Source organism: Haliotis asinina, chromosome 8 (genome assembly GCF_037392515.1).
Source record: "Haliotis asinina isolate JCU_RB_2024 chromosome 8, JCU_Hal_asi_v2, whole genome shotgun sequence".
NCBI classification, from domain to species: Eukaryota; Metazoa; Mollusca; class Gastropoda; order Lepetellida; family Haliotidae; genus Haliotis; species Haliotis asinina.
In genome coordinates, this window is record NC_090287.1 from 39,812,391 (window position 1) to 39,832,441 (window position 20,051).

The window sequence follows — 20,051 nt, forward strand, 5'->3', positions numbered from 1 at the left end:
ATATTTGTTTCACCAAACGGCGTACAGCACACTAAACTTCACTCATAAAGACATATTATACATTAATCGAAGCGCTTACTTCGCACAATGTGTTTATGCACATGACTATATTTATGAGAGTTTTGATCATGTTAATCGAAACAGTTTTGTTGCTATTGCTTCCTGAAAATGAGATAATATGCTGAATAGCTATAGAAATGTTATAGATACACACGCCGCACAGTCACACAACAGTGGCTGATAAATGAATTCGCTGTATATTTGCTCAGGTAGGCAACGTTTACTATATTATCATATACAAAATTAAATTTTTCTATTTCTTTTTGTCATAATTAGAGGTTCAAGTAGAAATTAGAATATGTCCTTTTTCTGCGTGGGCTACATATTCACATAATGTCGATTCACGATTCATTCATGAAAGGGTGAGTAAGTTTGGTTTATGGCCGCTTACAGCAATATTCCAGGAATGTCAGATCAGGGGACACCAAGTGGGGAATCAAACCCAGATCATCGGCGTGACGAGTAAACGCTCCAAGCACAAGGCTGCCCCACCACCCCTTAAAAAAAAGATGAGGGTGAGGCGGTGAGATTATACTGAACCATGACAAAACGACCCATCGAAAGAGGGTTTCAGGAAAAATGCCAGCTAAACCCTTCAACGGTTGGATATGGTAGCTGAAGGGTAGCATCGTAATTTTGATTCGAGATTGAGATAACTACATATAATGCAACTAAGTAAGCGAGTCTGGGTCTCGTTTCACAAAACTCTCGTAAGCCTAAGATCTCGTAACTATTCTCGTAACATCCGTAGCTCCTTCAATGGTATAATAGCTACGAGAAAACTTACGAGAAACGGGGCCAATACCGCTCGTCGCCTCTTATGACAAACATGGGTAGCTGAAGACCATGCAGTTCTAACTCGGACCTTCACTGGTTGCTGTAATAATAATATAAACAAAACAAGAAGGGAAGGTAACTTAATTATTCTAACACTGTTACATTATCTCGAATCAAATTTGTCAGTCTACCCTTCATCTAATATCTGACCGGTGACGGCTTTCTACTTTGGTCTATGTAGTCCTCACCACACTAGGGGTGTATCTGCCATTTAATATTTTAAAAACCCGGGCTTACACAAGATTTCACTCTGAAAGTTGGACAAGCCCCCAAAACTGTCTAAATAAAAAAGCGTTTCAACCTGTCGCGCTTACACGAAATAATGGCTTGCTACGTGCTTGTCACCAGGGATAATCTACAACACAGAGTCTTCCTGTGGTCACCAGAAATATTTTCACAAACTATTACGACTATAAATTGACGAACAGGACTTCAATTTATAATATAAAACTCGAGATATGCGTTATGTACAAAGGTACTGCAGAAACTATTTCCGCAATATTTGTTTGTTGATTTACGCAGCTCTTATCAATTTTCTGACAATCCATTCGCAATTTAACTGACACACCACGAGCATCGATCAACCCAACTAGGAAACGATGACATGTTTGAACAGAACACAACTCTCAATACAACAGGCTAAATCAGTGACTGATATGGACCCATATAACTTTTTAAAAATATTTTGTATACCCGTCAACGTCGGATTTTCATCTTCCAACTATTGATATCATGTAACACTAGTGGAGTGACAAAATGTCTTTCAAATTTGCACACACTGATAAGACAATCGTTTGTAATTTGCTGATCGATATATTGTATCCTGGTCATAGTTACAGTTATTGCCAAAGACACCCTATGCTGGCTCCCCAAAGCGCTTCAATCCGTGTAAAGCGACATCATAAGCGTGCTTCCCCTTGTTTGAAGGCTGGTTCCTAGCTCTCTCTGCGCGTCGTCAGTGTGCGCAATCTATGTAACATCAAGAGACGGGACTCAGCCGACCGTTTGTAGGCGAACTCGCTTGGCTAGCTTCTGACAGTGTCTCGTGACAGCCCTGCTTGTGCAGCTGTTGCACTAGCTGCTACCTCGGTCTTATCGGTAAGCTTTATCTAGTTTATGAATAGACATGACTGCTTCTTTTTTATACTGATTTAGAGTAACTATATTAGTGAGCTGAACGTAGCTACATTGACGTCTTTGCGATAAGCGTCTTCACGTATTGCCAATTTCCGTGTGTCGAAGTCGCCGTATGAATCATTCTGCTAAACACCGATTGCTGTTGACAAAATTCACCGAAGGATAAACAATGTGTGATGTGGAGATAAAACGGTTGTGTGTCTACAGTATAGGATCAATCCTGACATATTGTTTGATGATAACGTTGGGGTAGTGTAATCCAACACCATTAGTTTTCATTGATACCGGCATCATTGACATTGACTGGTTTCGTAGTGAGTGATGTTTTGAGAGTTAGCACATTGATGTGCGATTAGGAACCAACAGAGCACCCAGTCTTCGTGGTAAACTGTTTCATGAGACACGACAACCGACATTGCCTGAAGTAGACAACATATGAAGCTGGCATGGCGATTAAACAGAGGTATCGTTTAGGAGTGCAATGAATCTAATATGAATCTAATCACATTGTGACTATTGGGTAAACTATAGACATTTTGGCTGTTTGAGTAAGTTAAACGCCAGCACATTACATAGTCATTTTACTCAGTTTGAATCAGAAATTAAACGTCAGCACATCATTCATATGATTCTGCAAGAAGTGGTGAGGTTAAAATATGTCATATTTGGGATTACACTTTCTTAGTAAAGTACAAGTTCTTGTACCTTTTTGAGTTGAGTCCCATCAGATGGGTACACAAACATAGACCCTTTAGGTCACAAACTCAATAAACCCAGCCTCACTGTACTGATTCCAGCCTCCCAAGTATATATAACAAGGGACCTGGATAGTAAACCAGAACTTACTTTATTGGTTTTCTTACCTGCAGTGGTAATCTGTCGTACAGACCCTGAAGTATAAATATCCAAGAAAGCCCACACAAGTCTTGAAAATGTAGCAAGTCGAGATTTCCATAGCTTCAGGAAAATGAAAATGAAGAAAGTCTCAGGGCTCCATTTCATTATATTATTTTTTTTTCACTATGAACGTTTTATCAGTAAAATATGTTCATTTTAGAGACAAGCTGTTAGTCTACTGCAGTGGGGGCCTTTGTACACAAAATGCACAGTCCACACTAACAGGTATCCAACTTCCATTTTAGTGGAAGTTACAGTGGCTGAGCTAGTCAGGCGTCTGACTTTGTGTGTTTGCGATTCAGTTGTTGCCTGACTCAGAGGGTGTGGGTTCGATATACCGATTGGGACTCAATGCAAAAAAAGGTAACAGAATTTGTACTTTCCTAAGAGAGTGTAATCTGAAATATAACATTTTACATTTGACCACTCTCTAAATGACATTGTGTAATCAGTGATGGGTTTGCCTAGACTAGTGGTTAAAGTATTGTCTCAATAGAAACCTGGGTTGGATTCCCCACATGGGTATAATATGTGAAGAATTTCTGGTTTCCTCTGCCATAATATTGCTGGAATATTGCTAAAAGCACCATAAAACCGTACTCACTCATTACAATCAGTGAAAGGTGTTGATAGTAATCATGATTCTGTTAATTTATCATGATGGTGACCAGTGACCTTATTTCTGTAAACATTGTTATCCTAGCTGGTTTGGATATAATCTATGATAAACATGCTAATATTTGTTCCATTACTGTTTGCATTCTCATTGCTATTTTATGTAAGCATGCAAGTGTATTTCATCCATTCATGACCTGTGAAGGTCCCGGGGTGGGATAGACCTTCAGCAACCCATGCTTGCCACAAAAGGCGACTAACGGGATCGATTGGTCAGGCTCCCTGACTTGGTTGACACATGTCATCGGATCCCAACTGCGCAGATCTATGCTCATGTTGTTGATCACTGGATTGTCTGGTCCAGACTTGATTATTTACAGACCATCGCCATATAGCTGGAATATTGCTGAGTGTGGCGTAAAACTAAACTCACTCACTCACTCACTCACTCACTCACTCACTCACTCACTCACTCACTCACTTCCATTCGTACCTTCATTTGTTGCTTGTTTAATTCATGCTGTCAGTGTAACATACATCCATTCATAGTTTGCCTTTACCATACTAATTAACTGTATGTGCTTCTTTCCTGTCACACATTTGTACATATGTAAAGATCAAATAGGATGTCATATACATCTGGGGACATTTTGTTTACTCGCAAATTTAAACCAAGTTTGACATTCAGCCATGGGAGAAGGGCAGTTTTACATTTGAAGCTTTCATAAAGTATATGATCTTGTTGGATAGTTTACTTTCTGTGCTGGCAGTTTAGAGTTTAATGCCTGACCCTGACTCTTGAGAGTGTGGCTTCTAATCCCAGAGGGAATTCAAGCTCCCTGGAAATGTACGAGAATCTGTACTTTACAGAGAAAGGGTATTCCTAAATATAAGACATTCCATCTGACCATTTCTTACATTGTATCATGTATTTATAACATCATCACTTGTGTCCTTTTACATTCTGAATATTTAAGTAAATTAAAGTTACATGTATTTTGTGTTATTACCAGGAATCGAAAAAAGGGTACAATGAATGTACAGCAGGAAACAGCACCTCTTATTGCCTCCAAGCCTAAACGGAATGCTGCATACCCAGGCGAAAAATCCAAATGTGGATTTGCCAAGGTCTGCCTTATATTCATCTTGGCGTTGCTGCTTTGTGCCTCCATCGGAGTTGGCCTCATCATCACGTACACCTGGTTTGAACATGACGTCAACAATGTGTGCCATGACCAGTGCAGGTGAGCAAGCTTTCTGTTGCCAGAATTGAGGAAAACGGAGTGTATCTGTTTCTCCATTTTCTTCCCATGCATCCAGATATCTGTGATTGTTGGTTTGAGTCCTGCCTTATGCTCACTCTGATTGTCACTAGTGTCACTATTGTCAGCACCATGCCCAAGTTTTTGAGTTTCTCCAAATTGGTTAACATCTGTAGTCCCCTTACCCATTAACACGTTGACTGCCTATCATGAGTATACTTGTAGGATCACTTGTGGCTTAATTTGACTCTGTGAGTTATGTCATAACTACATCAGTGGTATTTTAAAACAAGTTTTCACATGTTGGCAAACTTGCACAAGAAGCAGACTATAAATCTCCTGTCAGTAACAAAGTATGCTAGGTGATGTTTGTTTCTTGTTTGGCAACAAGATTACTCGTAGTGGCAAATTTGGCCAGAATTGATACTACGAGTGTACTCGTAATAGGCAGTCAACATGTTAAATTGAAATCTTCACATTTGATCATGTTGATAGTGATACAGTTAACCAAAGGTCTAATGACGTCCTTTTGACCTTTTGTGAACTTTCACTGACTACTGAAGAGAAAAACAGGAAGCTCAACATTAGTCTCTCAGAAAGCAGTTTTCACAAGCAAAACATAATTTTTTTATAAGAATACACTTCCTTCTCCCTTTTGAGATTGACTGGTTTGAAAAATCCTTTTGATTGCGTCCTTACTGATCCAGTAAGATATGTGCTGATTGGTCAGATAAAAGGTGCTGTGAGATATTTTGAGCTTGTTTACACCTGATGAGAACTTCATTCGACTTTTAGTAAATGGTTGAGATTTGTAAATGTCTGAGAGCTGCATCACTTCAGGTTTTCCTTCCATGATTAGTAGGCATGCCATGATCGGGATGACATGACTGATATTCTCATATCAAAGGAGTGTTAAACCTGTTCCCTCTTTCCTGTATGATAACACAAACAGTGTTGTGTATGGTTCTGATTCAAGTTGGTACACATCCAAGATGGGTTAGCTGATTAGGAGTTCTGTTTAACCCCTGTTTTATTAATATTCCTGCATTGTTAAGGCAGGTAATATAAGAAGTGGGTAAATGTCCTCTTACTGCCTGTGGGAGTGGTGGGGTAGCCTGGTGGTTAAAGTGGTCGCTTGTTTCCTGAGTTTGATTCACCACATGGGTACAATGTCTGAAGCCCATTTCTTTGGGTTTCCCCTGTAATATTGATGGAGTATTGCTAAAAGTGGCTTAAACGTCAACTCATTCCCTTCCTGCCTCTGTGCTATAGAGGCATCAGAGCATCTTCCCAAGGAGAAGAAGGTTTCAGGTTCATTGACTCAAAGACATATATAGATGGTACTTGTTGCTTCTTTGCCTTGCTCTACCCACAAAGGGGAGTGAATGAAACAAGGACAGATCTGCTGGGAGTGAGTATGCTAGGTGGATTATCCATGTTTAACATCAGCCAGGTGTCTGTAACATGTAAAAATTAGCATACTCTCGGTTGGTACATGCAGCCACACATATTGTCAGGCAAGTCACTATATAAAGAGCAATAATATTGCTGTGTTCTTCTGTTCCAAGATTTCAACTGGTGGAGAGCATTCCGGAGAACCTGACGTATGCAGCCAATGAGACGATCCATATGCCCACAGCAGAGGCTCTGATGAAGCTGATCCTTAGCGCTAATGAGACTATCGAAATAGCGGCTTACTATTGGTCCCTCCGAACAAAGGACTTGCCAGATCATGACAACAGCAGCAGAGTGGTGAGAGATACTGGGGCATGCTGGGAAGTGCCTGAAGTTATGTATCAGCCACATTGTGGTGTTTTAATAGAAATTAGGTAGTGTGAGTGAGTTAAGATTTGAAGTCACATTGGCATTATTCCAACCATATCATGACTACAAACAAATAATGATGTAACAATAAAGAAAGGTAAATTATGAAAACAAAGGACTAGTATATCACAGATTTCAATTTAAAACTAGTAATTAACACTAAAATCCCAAATTGATTGTAAGGTCCAGTTGTCTAGACAAGCAAATGCAATAAATTTTCTCTCTCCGTACTTCATCCCTTCGACCTCTGTCTGGCTCATTGTCTCCATCTGTCCATCTACTTTTAAAACAGAAGGGGTTGATAATAGTATTGTTTTTGCTATTATTTCAGGGTCAGTTATTGTTTGACACACTGCTGAAAATTGGAAAGGAACAAAAGGTGAAGATCAGGATTGTACAGAATATTGCTGATTCATCCTACCCTCAACATGATTCTGAGTATCTCAAGAAGTATGGTGCGTTGGCAGTTTTGATGATGCAATGTCTTGATGGCAATTTAAAGCCATATGTGGCAGTCCTGGAAAGTTTGATTCAAGGCATTCTGCAATGTTGTTTGCTTATGTAATGCATACTACTCAACGAAAAGCGTTTAGGACCGCCTCAATCATGTCAATATTCAGTAGTTTGATATGGATCATGGTATGAACTATTGAATGCTTGAATATTGAAAACTGGGGTGGTCCTTTACTTTTGTTGTTGAATATATATTAAAATAAACAATCAGTACCCGATAATGCAGAGACTGACTTTATGTCAATAGCCAATGAACACAGACTGTTTTGTCATCATGGTTCCCAAGTAGCAGAGAGAAAGTGACAACCTGTGAAGATTCAGGTTAGAATTTGTCTGTATCAGTCCATGCTTGTCTTGAATTAGATATGTTTTATATGATTAATTATTTAATATGGGGTTGGAAATTTGAGGACACAACCCTGTGAGGAAATGGGTGTCTACCTTTGATGGTGGCGATATTCTGTCTTTGTCATGCAACCCTATTTGCACTACACTTTACCTGTGATTTGGCTAAAGATGTCATCATTTCTCAGTTGCGTAGGTTGATGCTTATACCATTAATCACTGGACTGTCTCGTGTGCACTCGATTATTTACTACAATAATATAGTCGGTAGTGGTGTTTAACAAAAACAAACCAAGAGACTGCTGTGGAACATGGAATTTCAGCCATAAAGAAATACACTCACACAGATGAACAGGGAGAGTTTGGGGATAGAGAACCATATAGTTATAGAGGTTGAGGCCATGTTAACATAGATTTGCAAAGGTGAATAATTTGCAAAGAATATTGTCCCCATTTAAGTAAAACACTGTTTCATTTGTGAAAGAACAAACTCACCCGTTTTCAACAGTTTACTTTACCTGTACTCATAAGAAGATCATTTCTAATGAGGGAAATTGAAGGCAGGGTTTATGGGTTTACATTGTTGTTTTGCCAGCACATGCGGAGGTGCGGAACATCAACGTGACCCGTCTGGTGTCGGCAGGAATTCTTCACACAAAGATGTGGCTGATTGACAGGAAGAGTTATTATGTGGGCAGCGCCAACACTGACTGGCGGTCACTCACACAGGTGGGCAGGACTAATATAGTCATACTTTCAGAAAATGTTACCAGCTGATCTACAATAAGTGTTCTTGCTGTTCTAACATATGGTGGCTGATGGCTGTGATCCTGAGCAGGGTGCATTGGTCTCAGATCTGGTGACAGCCATGGTTTAGTGACGGCATTAGACATCTCACCTCTGGGGATTTTAGTCTCCCCTAAATCCATTACACCCCCACCCCTCCCTTAGTGCATAATTAATTCCTTCCTTCAATCCATCGCTTACTCACTCTCTAAATCAATCTTTTACACATTCAGTCCATCGCTCACTTCCTCAATCCATCACATTCCTTCAAACAACTTAGTCAATCCCTCAGTCCATCTTTCACTTCTTCAAACAACTTACTAAATTGACAAGTCACTTTTTCTGTCATTACTTATTTCATAACTCAGCCCATCATCTATACCCTCACACAATCATTATTCCCTCCTTAAAGAACAAAAAACTTTTGGTTTTTGTGCTATTTTAACCATTAAATATGAAAGACTTGTGGTTTGTCTTAAGCAGAACACCAAATTCATTCTTATAAAGCATGTGGTTAATTAATATCGAGTCATTAAATGCTGCGAAAAGGTTGTCTGTTTCACTCTCGCCCGCCAATGAAACCACAGACAGGTTACATAACTCTGTTGCCAGAACATTGCAGCAAACCACAGTGATGTAATGTGAGGGATTTTTTTCTCAATTGTATATAGACAGTGTTTATATATAATGTTATAATTCATCATTCTGCTGATTTACTTGATGTCAGCAAAGACATGCCGAAATTAGCGTTGCTATCAATTTGCTCCAAGGGTATGGGTGATGGTGTCACCATGCAGAGATTTCCTCCAGACTTGTCAGTTCATGCTGAATGGGTTATGTTTGTGAGTGCACAGCAAGTGTTGTGGAAGCGTGTGGTATATAATGAATTGAATGGCTCAACCCTTAACTCTCTTCCAAGATAGAAAATGCTTTTCAGATTTGTTTTCATCGAGTTAAATATAAAAACTACTTACTATTTGTAGTAAATGATTGATGACCAAAAGGATTACATTACAAAAGTAACATTACAATTTCTTCCTCGGAAACGAGGTTGTGGTTGAAGTGACAATAATATTAAGAGTGGTAATATATTAACACCCATCTCGTTTCGTGAAATTGTTATGTTTTAAGCTATGTTATAAGCTGTGTAGTGCAAAATCCCTATGTCCATCAACCAAATACATATTTCACTACCAACAGAAATTAGTTTTGATTTTGTAATTTGGTGAAAACAATCCTAAATAACATTTATTCTCAGACTGTTGGATGTTCGCGACAGGGCAGCACTGACTCGTGATGTCAGTTCAAGAATGAGATAATGGTTTGTTTTCATCAAGTTAAAAAAATCAAAACTTCCTACTCGTAGTTAAATATGTTTCTAAATCATGACCGAAAGGATTTTGCATGACACATCTTGTAACAGAAAGATTTATGTGATGGTTATGACAACGAGTGAAGTTGCCAGTTTCTCACAACGGTTGTCACGATTTCAGGTTTAGACAAACCTGTAAACAAGATAATGTACACCTGGAAATGCACATGAATTCTACAACAGCCCAGGTAGCCATACCTCATGTCACTTAGACGTGCCCCTTTGAAATTTAGTTCATGGGAAAGAATTGTGCGCTGTTGTCAAAAAGTTTGAATTAAGGTAATTAAATGTCGAAATGAGTAGTTTTAATGTTGGGGATTCATTTATGACGATGCTAACAAATTATTTATGTATTTGTACCAAGCCACTACCCATTCATTCATTCCTTCACTGAATCATCACTCATTCTCAGCTTCTTTCATCAGTCACATTTCCCTCCTTCCACCACTCTTTTCAGTCCCTCAATCCATTTCTCATTCATCAATCCACACTCACTCCCTCTTTCCTATGCTTCAGGTGAAAGAGATGGGCATTCTGGTAGAGAACTGCAGCTGTCTTGCGACAGACATCGGTAAGATATTCGATGCTTACTGGTACCTCGCACAGGATGATGTGACAATACCTGGTACCTGGCCTGAGTCATACAACACTGTCGTCAACGCTGTCACCCCAGAAGTGGTTGCCTACAACGGTGGCAATGATACCAGAGCTCTTGTGTATATGTCTGTGAGTAGAAGTTCCTGAGGGTTGGCATACATTAGAGATTTGCAAGTCAGCTTGACTGCCAGCAACAACAACCATATTGTCTGCTTACAGTTCCATGCACACACATATGCCACATACACTATGAGATAATATATCATCCCTGCGATGAGCTCTTTAGTTGAGATCTAGTCATGTCAAGATATGAAAGATTCTGCTGTGCTTTACTTGCTTTGCATAGTAAAAAACAGAAACGTTCATTTATTATTGTTAATTTTTGATTATTATATTGGTATTTATATAGCACTATGGTCCATCCCACTTTCATGCTCAAAATGCATCTTTGTTTTTCCCTCAATCATTGGATGTCAATCTCACCCGCAGATCATGTTATCAGTCTCAACTCCCTGGGGATCATACTGTTCTTGCAGCCACTAGGTGCACCGAGTTAATGTGACTTTCTCACCCTTTTGAGGTACCCATTCTCAGCTGTGTGGTGTGGGACACACAGTCACCGTACTCTGTCCAAGTTTACTGCACATTGCTGTACCAGCAACTAGGTGTTTGCACGTATTCATGGGACCACCATCTGCTCATTTACCAATGAATTGGTTGGTTCTTTTAAGTGCTTAGGGTTGTGTATTGTAGTGTGCACACAAAGTTGATTTCATGAATTTTACGCCATGCCACGTTTGTATGCTATTGGATATTTTCAGTAAACTTAGTCTCAGTACTTTTTGTTACACTCCACTACTGAGTCTAACAAAACCTGGTTGGAAGTCGTGTCATGAAACTCTTGAGCGACCTGTGACCATCCAAACAAATGCGAGAAGGCTGAATGGATTTAACCTATCAGACAACGGCTACTGTTTAGGGTTTGGCGGGACTTTCGCTAGTCACTGACGCTGATCCCTCAATAAATGAAAATCTGCATAAAACACACGTATTTGGCCTGCAGTATATATGCTTAGGACTTTTTGATGACATGGTTACCATTAGGTAACTGACAAACAATTAGCTAACTTACAAGCAAGCTGACATTCTTGAATATTGACAAAAAACGCTATTTTCTGTTTACTCACTGTTGACAGTGTTGTAGCGTGCTCCATGTGCATTACCTGGTAGTGATCGTATGGAAAATAGCATTTGGAATTGTTCCGGTACAAACCTTTCTGAGGTAAAAGTTCAGAATGTGCGAATGTCCACTTTCACGAATTGGTGAGCTGTGTTCTGCTTGGTCAATCTCAAAGGTTACCTGATGCAACCTCCCATAAGGTTTTGTTAGACTCAGTAGTGGAGTTTAATGAAAAGTACTGAAACTAAGTCTACTTAGACTCTGATTTTTGGGTATGGTTTCTAATTGTGTCTGTCTCTTCTTGTATAGAGTTCACCGCCTCAGTTCTGTCCTGCTGGTCGTACTGTAGACATCGACGCCATTCTAGCAGTCATCAGTGCAGCAAAACGATTTGTGTATGTTGCTGTCATGGATTATCTCCCCATGATTGCATACAGTAAACCTAGAAAGTAAGGAGATATTTCTTTGTTACTGTGTTCTTAATCCTATATAGTGTGAAATCAGAATTGATTACAAACAGCTGGATCAATGCATATAATTTTAGTCGCAGTTTTGACTTTTTATGGCCTATTGAAACTGTTTCTGCAGATATACGACACAGATCATTATCTGGCATTGATATTTTGTGTTACATAAATCTAATACAATAATTATTATGAGTTGTGTGACTGTGTTTAGTTATGTATTCCGTCACACAGGATGTTATTGATATGTGTGTTTGTTGAATTGAACATTTGTTTCTTTGTGGCCATCAGCACTACTCAGCAAATTTAAATCTGGATCAGGTGGTCAGGCTCAGGGTCAGGGTTCCCAATTGTGCAGATGGATGCTCATAATGTTGATCACTGGATTGTCTGGTCCAGACATGATTATTTACAGACCGCTGCCATATAGACGGAATATTGCTGAGTATGGCTTAAAACTCAACTCACTCACTCACTGAGGTTTTTGAGATTGTTACTTCAGTCTAGCAACATTATTGTACATTGATCTGGTTGCTATGGGTACTGATTCTAATTTGCCTCTTAATGCTGTTGTACCTTTCAAAGAACTATTTATGTTTTGGTCTGCAGGTTTTGGCCGATAATTGATGATGCACTTCGTTATGCAGCCATTAACCGTAACGTGACGGTCCGGATGCTTGGGAGTAAGTGGGCCCACACTGACGAGGACATGCCCACCTTCCTCAGGTCGCTGCAGAGTGTCGGCGACGTGTGTTGCCCTGACATCAAGCTGGAAGTGGTAGGCACGGACATTGCTGAGGAGAGGGAAATATAGCATGAACAGTGATGAGATACGGAAGCACAACTCATGAAAAGATTAATATATAATATCTTGTCTTGCTCAATATTCCAGTCATAGTATTCTGAATAACACTGGCTAAGAGGCAGTCACTATTTGCATTCCATGATGATGATGATGATGATGATGATGATGATGATGACTGTGAATGTTTCAGAAAATGTTTGAAGTCCCAGCATTTACACCCGCCCAGGCTAAGATACCATTTGCTCGAGTCAACCACAACAAATACATGGTGACAGACCAGCATGCCTATATAGGTATGTAAACCACAGTTTGATATGGGTCAGTGTACCCCACAGTGACAGACCAGCATGCCTATATAGGTGGGTAAACCACAGTTTGATATGAGTCAGTGTACCCCACAGTGACAGACCAGGATGCCCATATAGGTATGTAAACCACAGTTTGATATGGGTCAGTGTACCCCACAGTGACAGACCAGCATGCCTATATAGGTGGGAAAACCACAGTTTGATATGGGTCAGTGTACCCCACAGTAACAGACCAGCATGCCTATATAGGTTGGTAAACCACAGGTTGATATGGGTCAGTGTATCCTACAGTGACAGACCAGAATGCCCATATAGGTATGTCAACCACAGTTTGATATGGGTCAGTGTACCCCACAGTGACAGACCAGAATGTCCATATAGGTATGTAAACCACAGTTTGATATGGGTCTGTGTACCCCACAGTAACAGACCAGCATGCCTATATAGGTTGGTAAACCACAGATTGATATGGGTCAGTGTATCCTACAGTGACAGACCAGAATGCCCATATAGGTATGTCAACCACAGTTTGATATGGGTCAGTGTACCCCACAGTGACAGATCAGAATGTCCATATAGGTATGTAAACCACAGTTTGATATGGGTCTGTGTACCCCACAGTAACAGACCAGCATGCCTATATAGGTTGGTAAACCACAGATTGATATGGGTCAGTGTATCCTACAGTGACAGACCAGAATGCCCATATAGGTATGTCAACCACAGTTTGATATGGGTCAGTGTACCCCACAGTGACAGACCAGCATGCCTATATAGGTGGGTAAACCACAGTTTGATATGGGTCAGTGTACCCCACAGTGACAGACCAGAATGTCCATATAGGTATGTCAACCACAGTTTGATATGGGTCAGTGTACCCCACAGTAACAGACCAGCATGCCTATATAGGTTGGTAAACCACAGGTTGATATGGGTCAGTGTATCCTACAGTGACAGACCAGAATGCCCATATAGGTATGTCAACCACAGTTTGATATGGGTCAGTGTACCCCACAGTGACAGACCAGAATGTCCATATAGGTATGTAAACCACAGTTTGATATGGGTCTGTGTACCCCACAGTAACAGACCAGCATGCCTATATAGGTTGGTAAACCACAGATTGATATGGGTCAGTGTATCCTACAGTGACAGACCAGAATGCCCATATAGGTATGTCAACCACAGTTTGATATGGGTCAGTGTACCCCACAGTGACAGATCAGAATGTCCATATAGGTATGTAAACCACAGTTTGATATGGGTCTGTGTACCCCACAGTGACAGACCAGCATGCCTATATAGGTTGGTAAACCACAGATTGATATGGGTCAGTGTATCCTACAGTGACAGACCAGAATGCCCATATAGGTATGTCAACCACAGTTTGATATGGGTCAGTGTACCCCACAGTGACAGACCAGCATGCCTATATAGGTGGGTAAACCACAGTTTGATATGGGTCAGTGTACCCCACAGTGACAGACCAGAATGCCCATATAGGTATGTAAACCACAGTTTGATATGGGTCAGTGTACCCCACAGTGACAGACCAGAATGCCCATATAGGTATGTCAACCACAGTTTGATACCAGCATGTATCAGTCATCTGATGGTTTTCATGCCCTGTGATGTTTGTTTGTTGTCTAACGCTGCACTCAGCAATATTCCAGCTATATGTCAATGGTCTGTAAATAAATGGGCCAGGACCAGACAATCCAAAGATAAACATGAACATCGATCTGCAGAGCTGGGATATGATAACATGTGTCAACCAAGTTAGTGAACCTGACCACCTGACCATCTGATTTGTCACCTCTTACAAATGCATGGGTTGCTGAGGACTATCTCTATACTGGATGTTTATGACCAGATGTCATGGCATCGCACTAGTGTTGGCATTGCACCCTTAAGTAATATTCCACTGCATCTGAGTGAGTGAGTTTAGTTTTGCACCGTACTCCGCAGTATTCGAGCTATATGGCAGCGGTCTGTAAGTAGTCGAGTCTGGACCAGACAATCCAGTAATTGACATCAGGAGCATCGATCTGTGCAGTTGGGAACCAGTTAGTGTAAACTAAGTGAGCAAGTCTGACCACCCAACCCCGTTAGTGCCCTTGTACGACAAGCATAGTGACCTTTTTTGGCAAGCTGGGTTACAGAAGGCCTGTTCTACCCCGGACCTTCACAGGTCCCTCTGCATCTGAGTTCTGATAATGTGATGGTTCTTTTTCCCTCAGGTACATCCAACTGGTACGGGGACTACTTCAAGTATACTGCAGGTATAGGTTTTGTCCTATCTCCTAGCAACGCGAGCAGCAGCAACGACATCCGCCAGCAACTTGAAGACGTCTTCATCCGAGACTGGAACTCCCAGTATGCTCAACCATTGGAGGGCGTTGCCACGAAAAACTGCTCAGACCCTAGATGTTGAAGGACACAAGCGGACATTGTAACCTGATCCCATGGATTTTGACTCAGGCTGAGCTTCTTTATTTCAGTACTGTCATATTGGCTGATTTTAGTTTTTACACATGGACTGATGAAAATGTTAAAGAGGAACAAATAGAAGCATACATGACATCCTGCTCTTCTTGTAGCATTATTACCTCCGATGTTACAACAGGAGGTACAAATGCTACGAGGAAAGTTATGAGATCTTAAAGTTACGAGAGCTTTGTGAAACAGTGCCCAAAATGGTATTTCATGTTCAACCAACACCCTCAATGCGTCATTTGTTCGCACTGGTATAAAGACTCCAACACTTGTCACAATGTGCAATAACTGAGAATGTGGCATTCAATCTGATAACATCTCATGTCACTTAGGCAAATGAAGTATCCAGATGGAACTGTCTCAGTTAGAAGTCTAATAAAATTTATTTTCAAAGTCAATTTCTGCACAAAAATTGATAAACTACTTAGAGACACCAGACACATGTAACAATTTGTGAAATAACCCAAGAGATAAGGTGTTCATATTTAATGAAAAATTAACACAAATTCAAAATCTTGAATACCAGTGAATGTTTGTCACAGTGGAGTTGGTATTGTCATCCATGTTGAGTATTGTTTAAGTAATTTGGTCTTCTGTATAAACATTATACAGAATTATTCATTTGTTATGGTGAGAGGGAGGAAGGGACAGTAAATTGTTTTTCATCATGTAATTTTTTTTAAGACATCTCAGATGAATATTACCTTGCCTCTCCACTATATACTCCTCACAAAAAATTAAACAACACAAATTTTTAGTGGCAATAGGAAGGTGAGACATGTATGCATGATTAACGAAATGAAATGAAATGAAATGAAATGGTATTGAGCAACAATAGACTTACAAATCATCACAAGCATGTTCCTTGTGAAACAGTCATGCAAAATATGCTGCATTGATGGAGCAAAATGCTAACATTAAGGTTCAAGTCAATTTTGGACAGTGATATGTTCAGGAACACATTTGATCACCATGAGCACAAGTGCAAGCTTCTGCATGTCTTTGCATTGACCAAATGAGCCATTACAGTGGCTATGGTATTTAAATCAAGGCATTCAATCTGCCACTCTCTCCTGCTCAAGTCTGGGGGTGAACATGGAGACCGTGAACACAAATTCCAATAATGCTCCAAGCATGATTAGTTGGATTAAGATCAAGTCACCTTGCAGGCCAGTATATATGTGTGATGTTGTTGATCTAAACAACACCATTAACAACTCTCAACGTCACCCTTTTATCATTCACATCTCTTTCTCGGGCATTGTCATCCATGGAAGGGCATTATCATCCAGAAAAATGAAGTTAGGACCCACTTGTTGTATCAGAGATTTGATTACAAGTAGGTGTACACCGATCAGGGTTCGTGCCTGGAGAGTGGAGCACATTCATGCCATATTCTGCATATTGTTTCTGTGGGCGGTTGTGTTCGAGTGATGTTGCCAGTGTAATCAGATAAATCAGTTTAAGTCACTAAAGGCTATGTATTCTTTGAATATTTACCTTTCTGTAACATGTCAGCAAAATTGCTGTTGAAATTGATAACGATATTACACTGACAATACTTGTTGCTTAATTTTTGTGAGGAGTATATAGCCCGCCAATCTCTTAATGCCGTAACAAAATGACAACACCCAAATTCTTATGTGTGAAAAGGGTTTTTGTGACTTACCATTGAAATACCCATTGGTTGTTCTTTGTGTTGCATATTTATTATCAATAATAATGTATTCATAAAATGCTGAATATCCTCCAAAGACAAGTAAGAGATATTCGGGTCCGGATGCTGCACAGGGGCGCTGTGACAATAATGAGGAAGGAAATCGTTCATTACCTTTTATGGAAAGGCAGCAGTGAATAAATCGGTCTTTAGAAGAGATTAACGTGTGTTTCGATGAAGTGTTCCTGATTTCCTATGGGAGAGAGTTCCACAGTTGAGGGCTGGCGAAGGAGAAAGCTTGATCAGACAGTTGGTGTGGAGATCTGTGTTGGATGATGAGAGTGTTGGAGTGGAAATACGTCTCAAAGTGCTAGTATTCCTCAGGAGATTCTCATTTGATACATTTTTGAAGAAAATATGGAAAGACTTTATACATTATACATGTATTTTAAATATAGTGGACTAGATTCTACCTCATAGATTACTTAGTGCCTTCCTTGGTATTGGAGATATACCTATATACTCAACAGTTGTGACATGGTTACACAGTTGATGTTAAGTGCAGTTATCTGACTATCACAATGGCATTCCACAGTTTGTATAACTTATTCAAGCAATAAAATGCTGTTCCATTTTGTAAGGATAACACTTTTTCTGACTTGTTAAGTCTTGATACACTTTTAAATCTTGCAGTAGTATGGCCTGATAAAAATGTTCATTTTAGCAGCTTAACTTTGTGTAATCTTTTCCTGATTTTGTACACTCAGATTTTGGGCCAGTGAATTACCTTGTGGGCTTGTAACTTTCAGACAGAGCTAGCATGACTGGTTAGCAGCTAAACTATTTTGCACACTGGTTTCAAGTGGTCCCAAGTAAAGAATCATGGTCATGAAAGTTGGCCAGACGGAATCAGGTGGTCACACTCGGAAACATGGTTGATGATATGTCATCATACCCAGATTCAAAGATCATTGCTTACAATGTCAATCACTTGATTGTCTGGTCCAGATTTGTTTATTTACAGACCACCATCATTTAATTGAGATTTTGCTGAGAGTGAGTGTATAAGAAGACTCTCCATTGCTAATATTTGCCTTATGATAACCCATAATTGAGAGTGCCAAAATGAAAGAATACACTGTGCTTTTGTCCACAGCATATCTTCCCAGCATGGCTGATAGCTCAAGGAGGTATGTTGTTTGTTGGATGTCAGGTTTTGTAGCACCTGACACAACATGTTGCCTGTTCTTACCTGTGTATAGATAGTGGTATGTACATATACAGAACATCATACTAGTGGATGTTTTGTATTGAATGAGATGTCATGGGAGCAGAGAAACAACATGTTCTGCAAACTCATTTCTCTGCTCCAATGACATCTTCTCATTTATGGCGAGCATACAGATGCACCAGTGTGATGTTTTATAATCGTTATATATACCCTCTTGTGTCACATTAACTTGTTTTTAATGAGCTTTGGGGAAAGAAGAACCAATGATTCAGTGTGAAAACTGGGTTGCAATACATAATTTGACCACTTCAGCAGCACTCCTGTTTTATCCTAAGTTTGCATGGTTATGTAATAATAAATATTTATGTTGGTCCAGGTTTTGTAGTATCTTTAGGAGCTTCACAGGCATATGTGTTTTCATGTGTCACCAATGTATGTTTGGCATGTAAATGCCATTTCTTGTATTATCAGACTACATGTACTTATGTTTTTGTCAGTTTACTTTTATTTTTGTGAGTACGAGTCTTGTGGGTCTCACCGGGTGAGTGTAGATCAGTATAAGTCAACTGGTTATTTGTGATATGAAGACTGCCTTCTTGTCATGACCAATCATTTTCCATGTTGAAATCTCACAGGGGGTTATATGTCTGTGAAATACTATCCATGTACAGAAGAGAAGAGTATATTTTCAATAAATTTTTCCATTTTTTACTCAAAAGTGGGTTATTGTTTTGTGTTTGTGAAAGATGGTAATAGATACTGTACAATATGTATGTTTAGTAAAGCATTTAATGTAAGGGAGATAACTCCAGCATCTCTAGCGGTATGGCAAGGCGAGCATGCCGCAGGTGAAGGGGAGATGACTCTCAGGAGGTGGCTAAAGGTTTTGAAGGTTGTGATGTTGTTTGAATTTTCTGTGAAATAAAAGGCTCAAATGCACACAACTGCACACTTTATTGAGGTATGAAACTGACCTGGAATATGTTATCTTCGGGGATCTATTTGGTCCATGTGACCTACATTTAAGTGGTGTCTGTATTGGAAGGACATGGCTTATTGGGTGTCATCATGTTGACGTTGTATGATGGTCTTCATAGTGTCAGCCACTGGGTTGCCAAGGTTGAAATCTGTTTTCACCCACTACTGGAAATTGCGACTGATATAACTGATGTTAACTGTTCGTTTATCCAACAAGGTACTAACAGTTCAGTTTTGTTGTAACCTGTATATAGTGAACTTTATGCCAAATTTTCATGTCCTGTAAAAATTGCATTACGGCAAAGTCATAAAGTCAACAGATGAACTCTTCGAAACCTTGATCGATCACTTTGAAGGAAAGATCGCTTTGTGGAATGGAGTCTAGGTTTACCTGGCACAGCCTTGGTTAGTCTCAGCCCATTTGCGCAGATCGATGATCATGCTGTTAATTATTGGATTGTCTGGTCCAGACTAGAGAATTTACAAACCGAAGACAATACAGCTTGGATATTGACGAGTGCAACGTAAAACTAAACTCATTCACTCATGGTTATTCCCTGGCCGCTGCAACATGTGGAGTGAAGGCGTGGGCTCAAACTATGTGGTGTTAGATATATGTGTCATACACAAATGTGTAGTCTTAGTAATTACCATGCATAGCGCTCGGAAAAAAGGTTCTTTAAAGAC

General features: G+C 39.9%; 1 protein-coding gene across 2 annotated transcripts; it reads left to right on the forward strand.

Moving 5' to 3' along the window:
* Positions 1 to 1,875: 1,875 nt before the first annotated feature.
* Positions 1,876 to 19,104, forward strand: LOC137294757 (5'-3' exonuclease PLD3-like). 2 transcript variants are annotated; one of them, XM_067825863.1, is made up of 10 exons: positions 1,876 to 1,995; positions 4,560 to 4,790; positions 6,377 to 6,560; positions 6,964 to 7,087; positions 8,086 to 8,219; positions 10,165 to 10,374; positions 11,735 to 11,874; positions 12,499 to 12,667; positions 12,885 to 12,987; positions 15,243 to 19,104. In XM_067825863.1, the coding sequence occupies exons 2-10, from the start codon at positions 4,579 to 4,581 to the stop codon at positions 15,434 to 15,436; spliced, it is 1,470 nt and encodes a 489-aa protein (XP_067681964.1). In that variant the 5' UTR covers positions 1,876 to 1,995; positions 4,560 to 4,578; the 3' UTR covers positions 15,437 to 19,104. The 2 variants fall into 2 exon arrangements, with proteins under 2 accessions (XP_067681964.1, XP_067681963.1); XM_067825862.1 differs by lacking the exon at positions 1,876 to 1,995 and adding an exon at positions 2,065 to 2,497.
* The last annotated feature ends 947 nt before the right edge of the window (positions 19,105 to 20,051 follow it).